General features: G+C 39.8%; 1 protein-coding gene across 2 annotated transcripts; it reads left to right on the plus strand.

The window, feature by feature from the left end:
- Positions 1–1,144: 1,144 nt before the first annotated feature.
- Positions 1,145–24,203, plus strand: LOC130701312 (uncharacterized). Of its 2 annotated transcripts, none has more exons than XM_057523285.2 (9): positions 1,145–1,255; positions 6,476–6,598; positions 18,992–19,045; positions 19,219–19,303; positions 20,037–20,296; positions 21,086–21,247; positions 21,395–21,529; positions 21,611–21,956; positions 22,587–24,203. In XM_057523285.2, the coding sequence occupies exons 3-9, from the start codon at positions 19,037–19,039 to the stop codon at positions 22,787–22,789; spliced, it is 1,200 nt and encodes a 399-aa protein (XP_057379268.1). In that variant the 5' UTR covers positions 1,145–1,255; positions 6,476–6,598; positions 18,992–19,036; the 3' UTR covers positions 22,790–24,203. The 2 variants fall into 2 exon arrangements, with proteins under 2 accessions (XP_057379268.1, XP_057379267.1); XM_057523284.2 differs by lacking the exon at positions 1,145–1,255 and adding an exon at positions 1,780–1,913.

The following is a 24,203-nucleotide window of genomic DNA, read 5'->3' on the forward strand; positions in this document are numbered from 1 at the left end:
TCCAAAGAAAAACTCTTTTTTTTTTTTTTTTTTTTTTTTTTTTTTTCTTTCCAAACATCTACAGAGATATATTATTTATACGATCAATCAAACTCTGCTGTATATGAATGTCATGCGTCTGGACATTCTCTCGTTTTATGCACCGGCCGGATCGTTTCTATTCAACGTCCGTGTTTTGTGTGTGTCTAGTACATAAATAGTATTGCTATTTAGAACGTATATGCACACCTTAAAAAAAATAAATAAATAAAATAAAAGAACGTACAATTTTTTTTTCTTTTTTCGGGATACGTCGTATTGCGGAACCGGTTGACGTCAAACTGTTTTTTGTTTTCTTTTTTGGGTAGTGGGGGGTTACCGTGTCTCGAAGCCACAAACAATTTTCGTGCAGCGCTTTATGTTCTTGCGGTCGATTTTTATTTTTCGCCCACGTTAAGACAAATTCCGGTCACAAAAGTCCATTGCTGGCAGGTTTTATCCTTGAAATTGGAGAACACCATCAAATGACTAGGTGGACACGTAGCTCAACTTTTCATGAGACGCACATCGATTTCCAATGCAACATTTTGATGCCAAGTCATCCCGATAAGAAATAACTCATTCATCTAATGACAAAAAGAAAAATTCTATTTAAGATGATTGGATTTGTTTTTTCTATTGTTGGCTAAATCGCCCTGAAGGCGAAAGTTTTTCGTGTTGACTCGATTTAGCGAGTCGGACTCACCACCAGATTTTTTTTTCTTCTTTCTTTCTTAAGGAGCGACATTGCCACTCGTCAATATTGACATTCGCTTTAGAAACTGTTTAGTATTGGGCTCTTGTTGTTGCTCTCGAGAAAACGCTGTTTTATTTTCGTGTGTGCAGTCGGAAGTCGTTGAGTGTACCGGACTCACTTGGCTAATCTCGGTGGCACCAATCATTTTTTTTTTTTTTTTTTTCTTATCGTTTTTTCGGTTTAAATTCAATTTTCTAAACTTGAATGCTAGCTTTTAATACATGTGTTATTGATTAATTTAACAATGATTTTTTTGACGAACCTTTCTAAATAGTTTTGTATTTTTTTTTTCCCTTTTTCTTAGGACCGAAGTTCATTTTTCCTGGTCAAATATTGAAACGAGAGACACGCCAATAAACGAAGAAACATAAACGCTGGGATTTACGGAGAATCAAGAAATGCCTAAATCAACAGCATCCAATTCCAAATGTTCCAACATCCAGATGCGGTTTTCATAAAAAGAAAAATGAAAAATAAAAGGTGAGTCTGCGCACAAACGCGCAATTTTCTTTTTTTTTTTTTTTTTTTTTTTTTTTCCTCCCCTCTACGTTTGCGGAGATAGGCACAAGGCCACGAAAATGTTGGCCGGGACGATGTTGATCATCCACCCGGCCCTGCCCCCTTTCTCTAATTCTTTGCGTCCTTCCTCCACCTTTTTTTTTTTCTTTCTTTCTTTCCCGTTCAGACACACGTGGGGGGAGGGATGTATCCGACTTTGGGACTTGTAGTAAGGGGGTGGGGTGAGAAAACGATGTACTACGAGACAGTCGAAGGGATCACCAGTCGCTTCGTGACTCTTGTGCATAACACAACGTCCCGCAAAAGTTTTCTTTTATTTGTTTTGTTTGTTTCTTTCCTATTTAAAGACGACGGATTTTTGCGCCGGATGTCTACCAACTTTATTTATTGATCAATTTAAAAAAAAAAAATAAATAAATACCCGCATCTTTCGAGAACCTCTTAATGTGCGCGTGTGTGTCTTCGTTCGTTGTGGCTTTGCAGAGCTAAAAAAAAAAAAAGAAAATTTATCGACGGACTTTCGGATGAGTCGGACGTTAAGTGCTGGCCATTTGACAGCAGTACCTTGTCAACGAATTGTGTTTTTTTTTTGTTGTTGCTTTTGGATTGTCCTTAACAGGTCAGAGAAACTTTTTATTATTTTCGAATGTAAGGGGAAATGTTGAATAGAACAAGGAAGTTTGCGACATGTCAAGACGTCAGAGAGATAAATAACAAAGCAATTTCCATTTGAAAAGTTTTTGTTTTTCTTTCTGGGGAGGGAGAAAAGTCTATTGGCTCTTGTGATGACAACTCGACTTTTGATTTTCGAAAAGCAAACTCTTTTCCTGTTTTCCTCCGTTTTTCTTAATTTTGCCATAACTGTCAGTTTGTTTAATTAGGAACTGTAGGCTGTTTAGTTTTCATTTCCTTTCTTTTTTTTTCAAGATATCTGTCCTTTCTTGGCTTATTATAACGGCGTGACGTGTAACTTTGGAAACGTGTTAACACGCTTGTTACCCCCTTATAATGAACTGGAACTGCAAATCAATCGTTCAACGTTTTCTTCCACTCAATGGACGATATTCTTCCCACCCCCACCCCCCTTTTTTTTTAAATCCAATCTTTCAAGTAAAACATTTTTTATTTTCTCGACTTGTTGAACGCTTCATTGATTTGCAAATATTCGAACCTCTTTTCGATGAATGTATCATTGTTCGTTCGAGGGATTCACGTCATAACAAACAAATAATCGGGGCTGTATGTTTTCTAGAGACGGTTGAAACTTAACCAATCCACTTGATGTTTATTTTGCCCTTTATTATAACGAGCGTCGTTGTAACATCAGCCAAGTAAATCAGCTTTTCCCGCACACGACAATGAACGAGAACTTGCCTTGTACGGCCATCATTGTAGGCTCCCGCGTTCAATTTTTATTTTATTTTTTTCGCCATCGGCTTGGGCTTTGTTTGTTTCTTAAAATCCTTTCATGCCTCGAAGGGTTTACACGTTCGCGCATCACGCGAATAATTTTTAAAAATAAAAAAAAAAAAGAAAAGAGTGGGGAGGAGGTTCATCCGCATTCGTATTCCTTACCGCAACTAACGTAACGCTCTTGCCACATTAGCAGTAAGGGGTAGGGAAAAAAAGAAATGAGTTACAAGTGCTCCCCGAAGAAGAAGAATAGTTGCTTGTTATAAAAGTACTAGAGGTCGTGTTTCAGATGCTCCAATTGTACTTTTTTTTTATTATTATTTGTTTCTTTATTATTCAATAAGAGGAACGGGGGAAGATTCTATTGATTCGATTTTGTTTCGTAACTTTTGACGGGTAGATGTGTTCACAGTTTTAAAATGTGGCATGTATAGTCAGAGGGAAACCGCGCAATGCGCATTTTGATTTTCTTGTTTGGACTGATGACTATACCTGGACATTCTCTTTTTTTTTTGCCCTGGACACCCTTCAAGTGCACGCCCAAATTAAGCCCTCATTCCTTTGTTGTGCGGGTATGTGCTGGGATTTGCTCGGTGTCTGTTTAGACATTGCGGATATTATGCGCTCAGCTGTTGGGAAAACAAACTCGCGCTAAATAGCTACACGCGAAAGAGTTTGTTCATTCTTTCTCCATTGCGAAATGGATTAATTCGCCATTTTGAGAAAAAAAGACGTAGGAGAAAAGAAAATTGAATCTACAACAATTTGAATTTCTCGCTTATTAGCTGTTCACCTTGATAGGGGGGGGGGCAAGTTTTGAGAAATTCAATCGTGCAATTCACTTCGTCTCTTGTGTTTGTGTCGTCTTCGCTTTGATTTCACTAGAAACGTCGTTTGATCGCGCAAATCACGGAGCCCACTTAGCACCGTCTACCTTCCATCCTCGCACTAATGGCAATTAATCGTCATCTGCTTGTTGTTTATTCTACCCCCCCCCCCCCCGCCTCAAGCCGAAGTCTCTCGGATCTTCTTGGTTTCTTTCCCCGAGAAAAACATCAGAGACATTGTTAGCATAGAGTCACCTGGATCAATATGGCTCACGGTTCAACTCCTGAACGGGATGGTCTATAGATTTTTTTTTTTTTTTTTTTTTTCAAAAACTTTTTTCCCGCTCTTCGTGCAAGTTGACCAGGTAAATAGAGGTGCGGTCGTTAATCAAATGGCGCGCATGGGCGGATGTACTTGATTCTTTAAAAAAAAAAGAAAATTTGGGCCAAACAAAAAAAAATGTTTTTTGGTTAAATTTTTTTTTTTTTTTTGAGTCAGCGTGAACCACATATGTCACTCTCTTTTCATAACGTGAGAAATAGGGAGGGCAAAAAAATGTTATTTTCAATTGACGTTGGATGACAGCAGAGAAATGGAAAGCTTTTTTTTTGTGTTTGTGTGTGTGTGTTCAACCCTCACGCGGGATTTTCTTTTTTTTGTGTGTGTGTGTACATATGTATAGGGGCGTGGGTGAAAGAAACTTGCGTGCGGCTTTTGTTTCCACAACCACACCTATATAAAACACGTAAGGTGGTGTTGGGGAAACAACAAAAAAAAAACAACAACAACGAATTGGATATGCGTGACCGTGATTTTTTTTTTGTTATGCCGGTCAAAGAAATGTAACGCTATCATTTGTTTTTTGTTTTTTGTTTTCGTTTTTCTTTGGCCAGTTTGATTTTTTGATGATTACGAAGTTCAACTGTCACGAATGGCAAAGTTTTCTTTTTTTGCTATGCAAAAGCCGATTATCGAGTTATTTGAACGATAATTGGTTCTTGCTGTTAAGGGCCGCTTTTTATTACCCACCGTGTTGCTCGGCTGTCCTTTTTTTTTGTTGAATTCTTCTATTGAATAGGCAAATGTGTTGGCCTACTATAAGATGAATCGAATTTTTAATTATATATATTGTCTGATTGTATTGTGGGGGGAGTTGGGGGGGGGGGGGTTATCCGTGGAATTGATAATGAAAATGGGACGAGCGCTCAGTTTCTCGAAACTGCTCTTGTATACACGAGATCAGCATACCAAACGAGGCTTCATTAATATTTTAATAAAGCCAATCTATTTTCCAGGAAGAGGGGAATCTATTTTGTTGCATTAAGAAGAAAGATAGACAAATATTTTAATTGAAAAATTGCCACACATTTTCTATTGCGGACATTTTATATTCACATTTATATGACATTGAGAAAATTGCGCAAAATCAAACAGATTATATATACGCTTCGCACATAAAAAAGAGGGGCGACATTCCAAACAGCTTTTATTGACACTTGTCAATACTTTATTTCGACCTATATATATATATATATATATTTGTTGTACACATTTTTCGTTCCACTTCGGGATTCGGATTTATTTATCAAGTCAAATGCACTGTACATGTAACTGGCATGCGACTTCTTATATATTTTTTTTTTAAACCTCTCTTTCTCACTTTTTATCTGTTATTTTAAAGTTATTTTTGAAATCCCCGCGCTATCTATCACTATTCCGAACGTGTTCCATATTGTATCCATTTTTTGTGTGTGTGTGAAGGGGGTGACATTCGCTGGTGCCATGCGTTGGTGTGGATTTTTATCGCATATAGAGAGAGACACACACACACACACACGCACATACATACGTTGTGATAAATCCCTTTGGTAGGGACGCTGTCAGATTTAGAACAAGGCTTCCGCTTCTTATTTTTCATTCTTTTAAACCTTTTCTGGTTTAGAGGCTGCATATGGTAAACGTGGTGCGTATACCTGGAACTGGGTCGCTCCTAGCGAGAGGTAGACTGAGTATCAATGTCGCTGTTGGTCGACATCAATCACGCACAAACTGTCAACGTTCTGCGCAAAAAGATGCAGCCAGGCGGAAGGCCCCCCTTCCCTTATTTTATTTTATTTTATTTTTTTTGTAATGATTACCGACTTGATTTCGTACAATTCGTCTTCCTATTTATTTTCTACATTTTTCCACTCGTGCAGTTGTTTTTAGCTGCTTGCCAACGAGTTTAACTGTTGTCGTGAATGGAACACTCCAACGCATCTTGTATTACGTGTCGCAACTGAACCGACATCGGGGATTTTGTTCGTTTCTTTCAGACAAAAACGATGATTGAGACTTGACGATGAAAATGTTTTAACCGCTTTCTTTTTGATCGCCTTTTAAAATGTCGAGGTTTGCAACGTCCTTTTCGAAACGAGTGGAATGAAGCGAAATATTTAAAGAAAAAGAGGGAGGGGCGGATTAAGATGACCTGTTTAGTGGCGCCATCGTGATTTTATTGATGTTTCTTTTTTATTTGTTGTTCGTTCTTTTGCTGCGTTTCATCTCTTTCTGGCAGTGACATCTTGATGACGTAGCGTCTCGTACACAGACACAAACACACACACACACACACAAACACCACTCTGTTTGATTGCAGGGTCGTTGGGACAGTTGGCCGATTTTTTCCAGACACGCCATTCACATGCTTTTAGATTGACTCCTATTTCTCTGATGTATACATGTAATCTAGGCATCGTTTGTTGGGCTAGTGCGTTTCCTTGCCCAGCGTGTATGGCGTATTGGGGTACATATGAATTAGTAGCGATTTGGCCTCAACAATTATCAACGATTCAATGCTCACGTGCGTTTGCCCAATGAATAGTCACCACGATACATGATTTTTATTTATTTATTTATTTGATTTTATTCTAATTGCTTGTTTGTTTTTGATTGCATTAGGTCGGACCAGTGAACCGTTCAAAAGAGATCTCAACAGCGGCCGTTCATCAAGACGTTTCGACGAATCGGAGAGCTTCAATCGCCTAGCGGATGCGTCCGCTTCTGGCTGATTATCGGGACCAAGTAAGTGTCAATAGTTGACTATGAATATTTCATTTGGCTTCATTCACATTGCGGACGTTTCCCCCGAATTCCTGCAATCGAAAACATATGTTGTAATCATCATACCATCAATTTGGTGAAAGCAATGTTGCCGTCCATTTTTTTTTTTTTTTTTTTTTTTTTTTTTAATCGTCCGAAATCGGAACAATGTACCGCAAGCATTCAGGGCCTTTTCTTTCACAGTCTGACGAATGGTCAGTTTCTTTTGATATACAGTATATATACAGTATATATATATTTTTTTCTGCTATCATTCGAGCTTATTAAAATAGGGTTTCCAGTCTAGTCACGAAAATGAGATTGGCCTTCAATTTCGTACCGGCGTTGCATTTACTCGACGACCGATTTTCCTTGTTGAACATTTCTAATCCTTTCGATATACATATATCTACCTCCTATTCATACTCGGTATACATGCACTACACGTACATCTTTTTCCAGGGTTTTTAATCCTATTACCCGATGGAGGTTACAGCTTACTCGCGTTTTATTTCTCTTTCCTAAAGTCTCTTCATTTTCTTTTTTTTTTTTTTTTTTTTTTTTTTTTTTTTTTTTGTTTGTTTGGAGTGGGGGCAGCAGTTTCTTGAAGTCTTTTCGCTTATTATAGAACAGACATCTCTGGAGGGCGGCCGAGAAATCTTGGGGGTCCCCATTATTGGCGGGTACGTCGGTTGCTTCCCAACATCATCATAGGCCGACAATCAATCAATACACTTGAGAGGCACATACACGTACAGAGGGCGCGATGTACGTGGACGAGCAAGACGGAACAAGAGCAGAAGGGAGGGGAGGGGGGGGGGGGAATAAGAGGAAGAATCCCAATTAGTCTTTTGATGATGTGTCTTCGTGCAACTTGCTCTTCTATTTATTCCGCTCGGCCTGGTCGTCAGATTCTAGCGCCGTATTTTTTATTTATTTTTTTTTTTTGATTTCTTTTGTTACGTGGAAGGGGGAGGTACATCTTCGGAGACGTGACATAGTCGTCGTTTGTTTTCCGTCTAACTTCTCCAGCGAAAATGATGAGAGAATTCTTTTTGTTCTCGTTAGTGATGGGGTTCTTCATTTGCGTATTGGATTTTGCCTTTGGAAATGCTTTTGTTAATGGCGAAAAGATTTTTGCGGGGCTATTTTCATTGCGATTTCTGAGGTTCAAGCTGAGCGTACACGCGCGCATTCGAATGGGAAACAGGTTTTTGCGATCCAGCGTTCTAAGTAAGATCTCCCCCTTTTTGCCGTCTGTCTTCATTTTGAATCAAACGCAAGTTTACGACGCCGCCCAAATGGAAGCAGTTGTGCGCATTGAAACTCCATTAGTGTCAGACCTTTCCGCAGCTCGGCGCCTGGGATGCACGACGCATTTCGTAAATGTAGAGTGGATTATCTCATATGTACGGTCGCCTTGTTGTTTGCTATTATTATTATTAAAAAGAGCTGCACGACCGGGAGATGAATAGAGCTGGCGAAATTTCTCGCTTCCAACCCATCTGCATTCCCGCGGGTTGGGTTGGATTTAAAATTAAATGAGGCTAGTCACGCCAACTACGAGTCCTTTGGTTTCGCCTGCGTGAGTCGAGTCCATTTTTTTTTTTTCCACAATGAAAATTCTTTGCACGTGTTATCGAATTCAGTTTGATGTGGAAAGGCCCTTTTTTTTTTTTAACCGTAATTGCTTCATAGTGTAGGCAAAGTTTTGCACGTTTTTAAATTTAAATGATTTTTTTTTTCTAAAAGGCGAACGCATTTTAAAAATACCGAGAAAAAAAAACCCAGGAAAACGTGCAGAGCGTGGCATTTCCTTTATTTTTTTTTTTTTTTTTTGTCTGGCCTCTTATGTGACGCCTTCATCTTTTTTTTTTTTTCTTTGCTTCTTCGTGTCTTCAATAATGGCGTTGATGATTGCAAGCAACCCTCACTTCCCCCTGTCTATTTGCTTAGCGACAATAGGTCTTAACTGATGCGGAAATGGGGAAAGGGAGAGCCGGCTGCCAAAAGATTCCCTTCGATTTTCTACTGCACTAGATCGATTCAAGTCGAGTGTATTTACCTCCCAACTTCTCTTTCCTATATTTTTTCCCAAACTCGTTTTCAATTTGATTTTTTTGCTTTCAAAAAATCCTTGCCACGCTTCATTTTCGCCCATCATCGCAACTACGTGATTCACAGATAATAATTCAGGGCGTCCAGTTGATGGAATTTGTGTCCGATTCTGCATAGTAATCGTCGAGTTTCACGTTAATTCGTGTTAACTATTGCCAGTTACAGCATTTCGTTGGGTATACAAACGTTGTTGGGGGGGGGGGGGGGGGTTTCAAATACTGCGGCGTGCTGGGGTTTACCTATAGCCGGATTGGGAATATAAACCAACCTGTCTTTTCAGTTCTCCCTTGACAGCATTAAAATGAGACTCACGCGACACCGTTGCGTGATGATATAGTCTCTCCTTGTGCCTCTCTTGCTTTTCTTTTTCGGGACGAATGAGAAACCGTCGTGCATCGCCGGTTTAACTTGGTAAAATAAAGGGGGGAGAAGTGACGTTCAAAAAAAAAAAAAGATAGAGACTCGGCACGAGGCAACAACAGAGACACGTCAGAAAACCATCGGCACAGTAGGATGATGATGACCCCTTCTCTCTCTCTCTCTTTAAAAAAAAAATTCTTTCGTTAACTCTGTGATGTCTTTGTAAAAGTCTTTTACAATTCAAAGTCTTGCCATTTGATGAAAGAGCTGTAGAATGAAGGCTGTCCCTTTTTCCCTTTTTTTTTTTTTTTGATCACATCTAGTGCATTAGCTTGATGTTGTTCCGTAAGTTCGGCCGTAAAGCTGGCCCTTAAAACCGAGGTCGCCTTTTTGAAATAGCCAACAGGCCAACTATCACGCACAACACGTCGTCCCGCATTCAAATGCGGGAGCCTCATTACATTATCCGCAAGCCTTTTCTGGGAGGGGAGGGGGTTAGGTACTTCTGTCTTGCAAAAGTTGGACCGTCGCTGTTGTATCCATTAGTTGATCTTGTCTAATGTGTTTAGAGTCTCTCCTTTTGCCAGCTGAAAAAATGTAGGCTTTTGTTCATCAAAGTCGGCTCAGATTTCTAACTACACAGCTCGTCAAATGTCAAATACGTATCATGTGACCTTTTGCAAATGGCCCTCTCCTTCCTCGAGAAAAAAAAATGAGTTCTATTACGAAACGAACGAAGAACTGAGTGAGGGGGGTGGAGTGTACATGTTTATTCCTTCCTTCTGAAAAAGAGGGTTACTTTATTTTTGAGATTTTTGATGCTCAGTGCAGTAGAACTGGATGGAGGCAAAGGGAGAAACGTGACGTCTGAAAAAAAAACACACACGCTCTTGGCTGCGTGTATATCTAGTACGTGACGCGTGTACCAAACGGATGTTTTACTACGTCCAACTTTGTGCGAATGGTCTTTTTTTTTTCTGAGGCTGAAAGGACGACTAGATCATTTAAAAAAATTCTATTGAATTGCAGAGATTCTAACCGAATCGACTTGCATTGGTGGCATGTCAAATACTACTAACGCACCTTTTCTTTTTGCTTTATATTGGGAAAGAGAAGAAGCTCATTAGAGACTAATTGAATATTTTCATCTTACCTGGGGCAAATAAAAAAAAAAGAAAGCGAACCATTAAAGGGTGAACAATTATCAAAATGGGGTGCGCCCGTATAGTGCGCATTTCGTTTGTTTTCTTTTTTTTTCAATGCGGCGATGCTTCTTTTTTTTTTGTGTTACCTACAAAAAATGAAGAGAGAGAGAGAGAGAGAGATAATGCGTACAGCTATTCAAAAGCTCGTAACGCACATTGTACGCGCATTAAAATGACGACGTCTATATACAACATGGCATCGCATTAACTGTACCGACATATAGAGAGATAGAGGGAGAGAGAGAGAGAGAGACTCCACCTGAAAAGGTGCGCCACTAACCTTCGCGTACTTTGACGTTACCCTTCCGCCGCTTCGGGTATAATTGATTACACGCGGCACATCTTTTGTGTTGTGCTTGTTTCCCTTTTCTTCAATGGCAACGGATGCGTATAATAATCAAACTCGAATCAAAGCTTTTCCTTCATAGCCCGTGGCTCCCCCCCTCATTTTGTTTTGCTTTTATACCTGGCGCACGAAGAGATGCGTGAAAGAAAAGAAGACAATGTTGCAGCGTATAGATAGAGAGAAACAATTGAATTAGCTACCGGGGCATTAGGTATTATTGACCATGATACGCAGTGTCATTACATCCGTTAGCATATCCGTTTGTTTCTATTATAATCCTAATTCGTAAAGCTGCTGCCACTGTTTGTTTGTTTTTTTCTGTGGCCCGTCCCCTCTGTACATTTGTACACGCTCCCGCTCGAGGTGTCGTCCCTACTTTATCGATCGTTTTATCCTCCCTACTTGCCTCTTTTTTTTTTTTTTTTTTTTTTTTTTACATTGCATCTTATAAATAACAAAATATTCAATACTTTATCCTCGTCATCGGATATGCAAAAGAATTTTCTCGGAATTTTATTCGATTTTATTTGCATTTGAAACAAAACAAAAACACGTCGTGTTGTTATTTTTTTTTTATTTGGAATTTGTTTTTCGTTTTATGTTGAAGTCAGTTTATTAAAGTGGGGCGAAAAAAAAAAAAATTTAGGACCGGATGATGTCGGAAACAGGCGCGTCTAATAACCGTCAGAATTCATCGGCCATTGAGTAGACAATTGGAACTTTTAGAACTGAGCCTCCCAACACTAGACGATAAAAACAAAAGAGTCCAACGTTATACCCTTTGAATTTATGCACGTTAAAAAAAAAGGGAGGGGGAGGGTAACGACCGTGACGGGCGCTGTCCGCTGAGCGTGAGTCTATTGGGGAACTGCATTGCGACGGCCATCTCTCTTTTCACATTGTCCATAGATTTTTTTTTTTTTTTTCCGAGGCAAGGGGGGCGGGGGGAAATAGCATCAATTGAAAATAGCTTTTCAGATAGTCGGAGGCTCAGCAGCCTCCACTTGTACATCCACTGGGTTCGATTGAAGTTTGATTGAATGTACAGTATGTCAGTTTGTTCGACATCTATTCTTTTGCAATGAGGTCGCTATACGTAGCGACGGTGATGCGCTCTGAATTCAAAATAGGCCCCGCCACTTCCAGAAACCGATGGAGACGGTGGGCCCCGCATTTCGAATCGTCTGACGAGATGCTATCGAGACCTAACGGGCCAATCTATAGCCACAAGGGAAACTTTTCTCGCTCTCCTTTTGATGTTATTCACTATAAATATATATATATATATATATATATGTATACGCAGCTAGCACCTACATGTAGACATTGGCTGATGTTATCATCGACGTTCATCACACGCCCCGAAGTTTCCCCCTTTTTCTTTTTCGCTCGTCTTGCCGAATCGTGCCCGATTGTATAAAGATGTTATTTTGCTACGTTTTTTTTTTTTTGTGTGTGTGTGTATGTGCGCGGCGTGGAAAGATGAATGGCATTTGTTGAACAGTTGTTTTTATTAAGGCAAAAAAGAAAATGAAATTTTCTAGGCACGTGTTAAGGTTATTATTATTGCATTTGGATGAGAGACAAAGACAGATTGACTAGCAGTTTGTACTATCGCCATATTTTTTCTATTTCATTTCGTTATCTTTTTTCGTGTTATCGTTCAGTTTTTTTTTTGTTTTTTTTTGTTTTTTTTCAAACGAAATGTCTGGAATGTCAGAGAATAAGCAAATGCCATTGGTTCTTCTTTCAGCTGCCAATCGCAGCGCGCGACAGATTCATCCGGAAGCATGTTATGCGATTCATAACAACTTCTTTCTTTCTTTTTTTTTTTATTTTGAAAAAAAAAAGAAAGAAAGAAATTCCTTTGCCTTTTTTTTTGTGTGCCTGTCACTGTCGTAATAACGTGGATACTTTCAAGCTTTACCGAATCCGATTGTCAAAGACGAGCACATTTAGTCAAAACGAAGTTGAATCGATTGAGACGGCTGAGACGGGCGCAAAATAGCGTCAGAATAGCATAAAGATTGTGGGTGTATCAAAAGCGACATTTTAATGCCCTTTTTTTTTTTTTCTTTTGCTTCAGTTTTTTTTTATTTATTTATTTTTTTTTTTTTGCCTTCTTCTTGACGAGAGATGTGAGAGTATGGGGCAATATCAGTTGCAGCAGAAGAGGGAGGAGTTGCATAAAATGCTTCAGTTCCCGCTAGGCAGTAAATAGAGCCTGGCCCGCGTCACGCACAACACGCGCTGTTTAATAGGTACACACACACACACACACACACACACACATCGATGCAGCAACGGTTTCGTCTATTCTTGGTAAGCGTGCTCGGGTATGGGGCGAAATGCATAACAAAGTAGGGGATGAAGCAGCCGACGTTGCAACGAGATCTGACAGATGCGTGAACCGAAGGGAGAGTGGAGGGCGAGAGAGCAGTGAGCACAAGGAGTGTGGGTGTGCAGCCATAGGCATTTCCACACGAATTTATTTACTGCCCAATTTGGAAGCTGCCATTTTCAATCAAGTAGTTTTCATTTTGAAACGCAGCCAAAACTTTTCTTTGTTTTATCCGTCCCCATCGTTTCTCTTCTTTTTTAAATATAAATTTCGGGAAGGGAACATGATTTAGATGAAAACGGGGGCGTTTATGTGGGATTGACGAACGTTTCGTGAATTGATTTGCGTCTCAGATTGATCGTTTTAGTCAAGTATTATTTTCTTTCATATTGATTTGTTTCGCTTTGTTTTTCTTTTCCTCACTTTTCTCTCTACGTCTCTCTCTCTCTCAAAAATACGCACATGGCTCTGTAATAAAATCGAAAAAAAAAAAGTGAATGGGGGCAATGAAAAATTCGTTTTTTTTTTTTTACGAGGCCATTACAGAGCTTGGGCGTTCCGGGGCCAATCGTCTACGAAATGGAATGACGATGACGGGCAGAAGAAGATAAAAAAAAAAAAAAAGTATTTTTTGAAGACATAGACCAATTTTCTCCATTGGGGTAATGACATCCATTCCGATGATTTAAGAGCAACACACGCGATGATTTCTTTTTTTTTTTCGTTGGGGGGAGGGTGGGTGACCTCTGTCTCGGCTTTTTGGGGAAAGAAAACTGCTATTTATAATGACGCCATACCTTTGATACAAACGGATGAGAGCTGATAAATTTCGAAGCGTAGGCCCCCACCGCTTCTTGTCAATGCAATTTGTCATAGACAGCGACGAGATACCGTGTCCTCCTGTGGTTGTTATTTCTCTAATCAATTGATTCATTGCGAAAAAAAAAAAAAAAGAAATGCAATGAAAAAATTGCTCTTTTTCTTTGCGTCGTTTGTACGATTTAGCGTTACGATAAGAGCGTCAAGATCTAAATCGTCGTTGAGGGGGAGCTCATCCTATTGTTTCGTTTGACAGTCCCACAAGACGATCTTAAATAGAGAAACTTTATTTATTTATTTTATTTATTTTTTTTTCTTATTTGAAAATTTTGGATTTTTGACGCGTTGATTTCGCTATCGTTATACGCTCGCGTACTCAAATAGTGTTGTTGGAAACAATTGGATCAAACGGGGAAACGACCGAAGGCTGTTGTGCACGTTCTTCGTTGTGCCTATGGCTCCCCGTACGTTTGTTTAGAGATTGGCGATGGGTGTGAGCCGATGAAAAACGAAAATCAAAGAGACAAGGGTTCGCGCCCGGAAGGGTGCCAAAGCGGATGGATACACATCGATGAAACTACTGGAGGTGGGGTTGGATGGGGGGGGGGTTGGGAGTACGAGAGGAAAAAGAACGGAAACTATTCATCACGGGATGGGCTCCAAACGTCCCTCGAGTAGGTACAGAAAAGGCCGATATATCCCAACAGCCTCATAGAGACAGGGTGTGGCGTCGTCGTCACGATGAGGATCTTGATGTAAGACGTTTGGATTTTTCCTTTTTCTGAATGGGACTATAGAGGCCTGGAAAAAAAAAAAAAAAGTCGGCCGGAATCGAATCGCTAGAACACCCGAGGCAAAAGGAAGCGGATCCGCTTGATTGGATCGGGCCGATCGTCTGATCTACTGGATAGAAAAAGCCTTTCGATTCCGCCTCTGCTTCTTAACTGGTTAATGTTAAATGGATATTTATATATATCTATATATGTATAAAGAAAGAAATCATTTTGATTTCTTATTTTTTTTTTATTGGGTTTTAAACGTTATGTCTATTCACGGATTAACCCTTTACATAGTATATACATCCCGAGTTCTGCTAACTAATTTTTTGTGTGTGTGTGTGTGTGTGTGTGTGTTGGCAACACAATTTGAGATTGCATCTTCTTTTATAGATGCACGTCTATAATGCATCCTGCATGCTGTTTCACATTGATTTTCACTGTTGGGCGTTCGATCTTTCCCGTCGGATGGTTAGCATCTAAAGGTTACACAAAATCGAACACGGCGCATCAAAACGCACCCCCCCCTTTTTTGCGTGTGTTTATAATTGGCTAAAAAACAAACAAACAAGTTCAGTCGATTTTCTGTAGTATATCGGAAATAAGAGAACTGCAAAATAGAAGGAAACAAGTAAAAATGCAAGACGCCGATCGTCGGAGAGCATACACATTGGCTAGTGTACGTGTACATAGTAACCTTTAAACAGAATGAAATTGGCTATTTATCGCGCACGCACTGCATATCAACGCCCGATTTGAATTGCGCAATCTAATTCTCGAGTCGCCAAATTGTTTGTCTCAACAGCCCCGTTACGCTGTACGCACTTCAAAGTTTCAATCTTTAGTGCTGGATTAGCTCTTTGAAAAAAAAAAATGCGTCCAGCTTTTTACCCTACGCGTCCAAAGTTCATCTCATTCATTATGCAACACGGGCCAGTCTATTTTTACGTACCCGACTTCCTCGTTTTGTCGACTCCATTCCCCCCCCCCCCCCCTTTTACATTATTCAATGCGAATTGTCTGCATTTTGTGTAGCTAGATCGTACCTTCTTCTTTTCAATCAGAGAGATCTTGGAGACAACTCCCCGTTATAAATCTGGGATTGCATCGAAAAGCATGTTTTATTGATTCACTTGGCTAGGAAATTGATGCCAAGAGACTTAATCAATTTTCTATAGGTCATGGCCTACGTAAAAGGCAAATAGATAGGGGTATATATATATAGCTGTTTTTATAGGGAGGGAAGGGGGGAAGCATTTACGAGAAATCAATCGTTCTTTATCTCTCGTGGAGTTGAGGTGCATTTCGAACAACAACTTTCAACTTTGCTCGCAACGAAGCCATTTTCTTAAACATTGTTCGCTTTTTTTTTTTTTTTTCTTTCCCCTTCTTATTTCGGCCTGGTCGTTCTTTTGCCCCCATTTTTCTACCTGGATACACTTCAACGACACGCAAGCGGGCCATATGCGTATCAAAAAGACACAGATGGGGCAACATTTCGATAATTGGTTTATTTTCTCTGGCGAAAAAGAAAAAAAAAGGGGGAAGAGCTGCCAAGGGCCATGGGCTATCAGCTGCTTCCCTCGTTCACTCTAACGCTTTACAGTAATTTGATTTACTTTTCAAAAAAAAAAAAAAAAAAAAAAAAATCGAGAGAAATGCCAAATAATGATTTAAACGTTGTGTAATTTTACTTGAATCATTTTCTGCTGGATGTGGTCTATTGATAAACAGAATGGAGATTTGCCGAGTTCTTTGCTTTCTCTTCTGCAGGCCCGGTCTGCGAATAATGACCTGCAATAAGAGGCGTGTATTCTATAGGCCCCCGTGAACAACAATGGGCTATGTCTGACATTCAAATAATGTTGGAAAACCCATTTCCATCCGGAGAGTAGTCTTCGTTTTTTTTTTTTTTCCTTCTTTTCATCATTTTTTTTTTCTCCCTCCATTCTTTTTTTTTTCCTATTCCCTATTTACTGTCTGCCTACTTGATATGTAGTCTTGATTACATTTATATACGAATACGCCAAGACGTTGGGAACGCTGTTTTATTTGCAGCCTGTGCCTTTTGCGGAGTCTAGAACGTAGACCTTCTTTAAAAAAAAAAAAAAAAAAAAGAAAGAAAAACACATGAATAGATTTTGCAGCTATACGAACGTCGTATCATAGCGAATGTTTTCGAAAACAACGATAAGGGAAGCTCGTACGAAGGTAAAGGATGTTTTTTTGTTTTTTTTTGCGAAAGATATAGTGGAAGATGGGTTTATTAACAATTTCGTGGGATCGTTGTGGACTAGCTGAATATCCATAAAGCATTTGAAACTGTTGCAATGCGTACATGGGGTTTGTTTCCTAGTATGGCGTACGTGTGCATGAAATTCAAATGCAATGGAACTGCCCGTTTTAAATACGACGTTGCATCATCTGAAGAAACAAAAACAACAATACAAAAAAAAAAAAAATAGTCCGTCGTGCGTTCGATAGATTTCACCGAGTCGCCAGGTTGGCTATTTTGAAAAGACCCGAATGGAAACAGAATTGCAATTTCACGGCTTTAATGAAACAAGTAGCGAATTGTCATTAGGGGTCGCAAAGGATATGTCTCTGTGCTCGTGGGTGTATGTTGAATTTGAAATATTAACAAGAAACGCTAATGAAACAATCCAGTTCCAACATTTCCCTTCGTTTCTATTTTGGATCCGAAATTGCACAGCTCTTGTGGCATTGATGGTTTAAATTTGTAAGAAGTATCGATGCGCAATGTCCTTGCCAACAGCGAAAATGTGCTCACCCCCCTCACGTCCAGCAGACTGGACAATGTTCCTATTTTTAGATCGAGGTAATAAATTCAATCTTTTTTCTTTTTTTATTTCCTTTCCCGATCACGACATTATCATATCGTTCGTTCACTGTAAAAAGAAAAGAAGCTCTGCCGCTTATTTCGTATGGATCGTAGAGTTTAAATGGAATATTCAATTTTTCTCATACGCGTACCACAATTCTATGGCGCATAAGAATCGACATTCAACAGTCACCATTCAAATTTCCGGTCCCCTTTTTTTTTTTTTTTTTTTTTTCTTTTTTCGTTTGATGTGTGGTTTCCTTTTGGTGTGTATGTGTGTGTGTGTGTGTGTGTGTGTGTAGAGGATTTCAAAAGGAGGAAGGCTCTAGTCAAACGACATATCCGATATGGAAATCGGACCAACAAAAAAAAAATTGTTTATGCATATCTCTTTTTTTTTTTATTTTGTGTGGCTTTTTCAACGTGAAAAATTGGATTTCAACCAATGGTCTCGCTAACATGTGGGTGGAGATTCAAGGGGAAGAAAATGGGGCGTTGTTGCATGGGTCCTTTTGCTTCTGGCACAGCAGGTATACATAGAAGTACACTGAAGCTTTTTCCCTTTTTTTTCCCCCCTTTTCGGTACCATGGTTACTGAGTGTAAACTGACTTTGTTCTTCTTTTGTTTCGGTGGTAGGTGAACGGATGGGTCGCTTTATTTATTTTTTTGTTTTTCGTCCATTGGCGGACCGAGATAAGCTTTTACACTGCGTATATAAATGCTGGTGTGCTGGGTATAAACAAGAGCAACAGCTAAAAACATAAAAAGAAACCTTCTTTCTCGTATAATCCTGTTGCTCTGGCGCATTGTATCAAATCTTTTTGTGTTATCCAGCGGCGGAGGGGGTTTGGCGATATGCGGCCAACATCGTTCCCCGTCTTTTGACCGCATTCACGCTTGCATTAGTGGCTGGCTTCTATTTCTTCGTGATGCCTTTTGTTTCGCTTAGATACAAGGTCTCCTCTTTTTGTTTTTCACCTAATATCGTAGTCTTTTCTATTAAGTAATAAGGATTGGGAGTGGAGGGGGGGGCGGGAGATGACAGGCGGGCAGGGGATCGTGAACAAAAGGCAGGTGAACGAAATTGAAATACGCCCTGCAAGAAAAAATCTTAAATTCTTTTCCGGAGGCATTTTTTATTTATTTATTTTTTGAGGGTAGAAGGTTCGTTTGAAATTGTTTGTTGGCTTTCTGGCGGATGAATAGAAGAGATGATCAAATTTGGATGATGATCAGCAAGACAAAATGTTGGGTTCTTGATTTTGTATTTTACCGTGGCATTTAACGGTCGTGTTTATTTGACGGAAACGATATAGGCTAGTACAATGTCAGGCCATCATTATTGTAAATAACTGAAATCAAACGTTCCTATTCGCTGTTTATATTTATATCGGTTATATTGCTTTTGCGATTTGATTCCCGTGATTGGGATTGCGCTGAACCGTCGGCAATTTCGCAGAGTGCATTTTTATGTGCATTTATGTCTCTGAAATTTCAATGCCATTACTAAAGCATTTTGCATTGCTTTTTTTTTTTTTAATCTAAAATTTCTCTTTTTTTTTCGCAGACGGTCGTGGATGGATTGTGACGCGGACGACAACCAACAACCACAATGAACCAGGTAACGTATCCAATGCCCTCCTCTTTTACGTTATTTATCTTCTTTAAAAAAAAAAAAAGGATTTCTGTTGCGTAGACTTTGAAAAACGTCCAAACATTAGTGAATTAAATCAGTGCAAAAAAAGTCATTTCCTCATTTGTTCAATATCCCCCCTTTTTATTTCGACTTGGCAGCGGTTCCCGATCCGACGGTTGTTTACGATGCCGTGGCTCCTGATGGCGCTCGCTTTTCTTCTAGTGGCCACCGCTTCCAATCGCGGTGAGTACGGCCTATTTTGTATAGCAACTAACTACGTGATTAGGAGCTAGTTATGTTTTTCCTTTAAATGTCGCATGTAACGCGTACCGCGACTGTGTCATAAACAGCTGCCTTAACGACTTGTACGGCTGCCCTGGAAAGTTTCTTTTTTTTTTTTTTTTTTTTTTTTTTCGGCTAGACCTATCGGACGTGATGTCATGGAGGCTCAGACGAGGGGAAATAAACCCCAAATCTACAGCTGATGACATGAAAGGTCCGGCCTCGGTGACTGTATGGTTCACCAATGGGCAAGGGCTTTTCGTCTTTTTTTTTTTTTTTTTTGGCAATAGGCTCAGATGAGCAGGAAAGATTTCCTGCCCAGCTTGTTACGTGTTAGAAAAAAAAAAAATGCTCATTCGTGACATGTTGCTCCGCAGTGGACTTTCATAACGACCTGAGGCAAAAAAAAACAAACATAGACACAAAGTTCTTTTGATCACCTAAAGAGGCCGAATTCTGTTCCTTTTTTTTTTTTTTAGCGTAGCAACGGCAATAGAAGAGTTTGGCCTTCGGTCCGGTTGTGCCTATTTGTATCTCTTCGTTAGTTTTAACCTTTTTTTTTTGCCCCTCTGTTTTGTTTTTGTTTTTTGTAGCCAATCTATGTCAATTTAGCTTTACTTTATCCTTGATTGCAAGGGACAATTTTCGCGTGTAAGCTTTTATTTCATCTGATTTGCGTTCTGTTTTGAAATAGAACGAAGTGGCACGCATCAGCAGATCGTTCGCAATAATCATCACCACAAACGGAACGGCAATTCCACGTCGAGAAATGCCAGCGTGAAACGGTCTGCTGTGCAAGCAGGGACGATGATGAAATCCATGTCACCAGTCGCCGACTCGGCGCCGTACCTCGCCAGCGACGACGTACCCCCAAAGGCGATGATCTCCGTTCAGACGTCGCTCAACGGCAACATCTTTATGCATTGCCTAGTGGACACTAGCGAGGACTTTCAGGTTGGGGTCTCTTTCATTTATTTTCTTTTTATTTATTTATTTATTTTTTATTTTATTTATTTTTTTTTTTGGCAAGTTGGAAACGTATACCTTGCGGATCGTAAAAGCTTTTTGGGAGGGAGTGTAGTCCATCGTTTGTTCGCCGATAAAGTAATTGGATTGCGTTCTACCTTCGGTCGTGTCTTGTGTGCGCGTTGCTTGTTAACGTCAGTCGCATCTGTAAATGCAATCCGAAAGGCAAAAGTGCAACTTTACAGAGATAGTCTGAAAGTAAAAGAGATGACGTTAGATCCTTGCCCCTTTTATATATATATATATATATATATATTTTTGGAAACAGAGAGCGGCGAGGGACCAGCTGTTGGGATACAATTAGACAATATGGGCCTTGTAAAATAATACAACCGTGGTCGAATTGGCCATCAAATGTCTCGAGAGGACTGTCACGGTGTCAAGTGGTAGAAGTTTTATTTTATTTTTATTTTATTTTATTTTTTATTTTTTTGCTACGAAAAGATCTAAAACAAAAATCGATGTTGATGTAACGTCACATAACATTACGTTGCATCTATGTTTGGGTTATCCATCCATGCTGATTTTCGATGCGATATTTGCATGCGTGCGCGCTTGCAAGACGGACTCGCAGGATGTATTCGATTTTAAGTGAATTTAAAATTTAATGGCGCTATAAGAAAGCGTTCGATTTCGATTTGTGTTGCGTTGTCTGCTTTCTTGCATCACGGTTCAATGGATAAAACGTTTCACCGTTGATTCTAATTTGTTGTTTAGGTCTCGTGGGTGAGGTTGCCCGACTGGCGAATCGTGGCTTCTGGCCGGCACATCTACAACAAGGACGAGCGGTTCCGAGTTTTGCACGCAGAAGGGACAGGCGAATGGACCTTGCAGATCAAGTACGCCGCCCTCATCGATCAAGGCCTCTACGAATGTCAGGTAGGTTTTTGTGCACGTAAATACCAACCGATAATCAACGATTTCGCTCCAACATTGCCAACGTTTGCGGCGAAATGTGTTGCAATTTTTAAGTGTTGTCGAAAGCGGATTCAAATGTCAATCATCAAATGATCAACGAACTTTAAGGTATCGACCGAAACGGGCATCAGGATTTTTTACTACAATGTCAGTGTCATCGTACCGGACACGTCCATCGTCGGTGGCAGTGAATATCACGTCGACATGGGCAGCGCCATCCAGTTGACGTGCATCATCAGAAATGTAAAAAATAGATACATCGCCCATGACGTTCTTATTCATTGGCCCATTTTATTTGATGTTTTTTTTTAAACCATCGTTTAGATTCCTCAGGAGCCACAGTTTGTCTTTTGGTATCACAATGATCGGATGATCAATTATGACTCGATGGCTGACAGCAGCAGCAGTTCCAAAACAGCGATGGACGCTGCTAGCAGCAGTTCGCCGTCCAGCAGCCGGACAAAAGCCAGGGCTCGTCCTCGAGTCGAGGTCGTCACCGAGATTGAAAGCAACTTGATGATGAACGGCGGCGAGCAACAGGAAGATGCAGCGGATCGAACCGTCACGAGCCAGTTGACAATACGAGACGTAACGGACGCCGACTCGGGCAACTACACGTGCTCTCCCTCTAACGCCGAGCCGGCCAGCACCATGGTCTACGTTTCAGAAGGTAATACTTATCGAAGTGATTGATGTGTTTCATTCTATAGAGACAACGCGCATTCAGATTGTTACGTACAGCCAGGCGTTGAGTTTAAAAAAAAAAAAAACGTCGTATCGCACGCATGAAATGGTCACAGTTCTAGCAATCTTGGACATTGGAGGTGGGCAACTGTAAAACAAAAAGCCGGGCTTTTTTATTTATTTTTTTTTTTTAAGGATTTAAACCTTTTTTTTTTTTTGGAAGGCCGCGTGCATATCGAAGAGATGTAGATCCGCGTCCACTATGTACATTTACAAGTTAGTCGCCCAGCTCTTTTGAAGCGCATCAACAATTAAGCCCCGCGAATGAACTAGTAGACGACAACACAACGCCCGAAATATTCTAATGGACGAGTTTTGCCATCCTCGTGTAGCGAGGCTTAGTCGAATACTGTGAAAGCTATTTTCAAGTTGTGATGCGTGGTAGAAGTGGTTGGAAACGGGCGTGAAAAAAAAAACAACAACAACAAAATATAGTGGTTGGAAGGGGGGGGGGAGTTCATCCATGCATGATGCGAAACAGTCACGGTCGATTTTGTCTCTCTCTCGCCGTTGTTGTTGATTTGTTTTGGTTGTGCTTTTGTCGGAAAACGCGCAGGAGATGATGCTGCTGCCGCTATTCAAGTGAGTGTCGGAGAAACGACTAACGTCAGCGATGTTGTTCCAGCTAATTCAGCCGTTTCAGCGGCTTCGTCGCCCATTTCTACGGCGTCTGCCGCCACCTCGTCCGTCACGTCGTCGCTTGCCGTTCTCGTTTTTTGCTGCCTGACGTTGGCCAATTGTCACATCGGCCGAAGATGATTCCCTTTATTTTTGGCTTCCGAAAGGATGGAAACGATGGAAGATAATACCGTACCAAAAACGTCACACACACACACACAAAAAAAAAAACAAAAAAAACAAGTAGAAAATATTGAAGAAAAAAGATTGAAATTCAATATTTTCCCGCTTGGCGGTGGTTTTCCCGGGCGAGGGAAAAGAAGATTGAAGACAAAAGAATAGCCTACCGGGTAAACATACAATTACAATCGAGGGATTTTATTGTATGTGTGGATTTTGATCGTCCATTCGAATATCGGACTCTCGGGCTGTCTTGAATGCCAGTCTTCTCCTCTAATTGATTTCAAAGAGATATTTATAAACAAGTATATTACATAATTATTCATTATAATGCAAGTAGCATGGGGTTGCGATCCCTCTGCTGGTACATGTACAATCTGGTGTTGATAGACTCAACATTTCCTTTCAGTTGCATGTCAAAACCAAAACTCACTGCTGTTCCCATTCGTTCTGATTTGTCATCAATGCTGAATCCCTTTTTGTTGTTCCCCACTAATTGGGATTCCATTTATGATATTTGTTTGTCTTAATCTTTTTCGAAAGATAGATCCACAAAATATGTTGGTTGACTGATTGGGGTGATGTGTGCAATGTTTCATGAATCAGGTAATTTTATTTTAACCTTTATTTCTTTTATGTCGTTGTGGTTTTTCTTTTCTGTTTTGTTTTGTTTTTACAAAAGAGAAAAGAAAAGAAACAAACAATGTATTATTCGAGCTCAGAGCTATTGTAGTAAAGCATGACATTTTGTTTACCCCTCCTAAATGATGGGTAGGTAAAATAGTCTGTAACTAACTACTTTAGTACCTGAGGCAACTGCAAAAAAAAATACTCGTGTTCAAAGATGGCTGAAACACTTGCGTATTGTAAATTGACAAATACTTTGTTTTCGTAACGTCGTTAATTAAAAAGAATGGACCGGCTTTTTTTTTTTTTTTTTTCACTTCATCCAAAGTGACTATATTCAATTTGTTTCAGTTTTCAAATTCACTGATTGAATTGTGCTGATTTAACATACAAAACTATAAGGATTATAAACATATATATTTTGCTTTCTCCAATCTTTGATTTCCATGTAAACAGTTCACTACCCCTTCCCTGCTGTTTCCGAGACGTTTGTAATTTCTATTTTTTTTTTCTCGTTTTTATCACATGTTCATATTTTCATATATTCATTTCTGTTCATTTTATTTCATTTATTTACTTAAATTTTTTTTTCCTTTTTTAAGTTTGCCCTAAAAAAATGTGAAGACCCGATCACACGTCTCAACAGCGCGCATAATCGTCATTATCTGTGTATCTGCTGCGTGACGGTTGTCAAGTGCGGAGCAACAGCCAATACATTCTGACGTTTAAAAAGAAGAACAAAAGAAAA

The sequence above is a fragment of the Daphnia carinata genome, chromosome 10 (assembly GCF_022539665.2).
Source record: "Daphnia carinata strain CSIRO-1 chromosome 10, CSIRO_AGI_Dcar_HiC_V3, whole genome shotgun sequence".
In the NCBI taxonomy this organism is placed as follows: Eukaryota; Metazoa; Arthropoda; class Branchiopoda; order Diplostraca; family Daphniidae; genus Daphnia; species Daphnia carinata.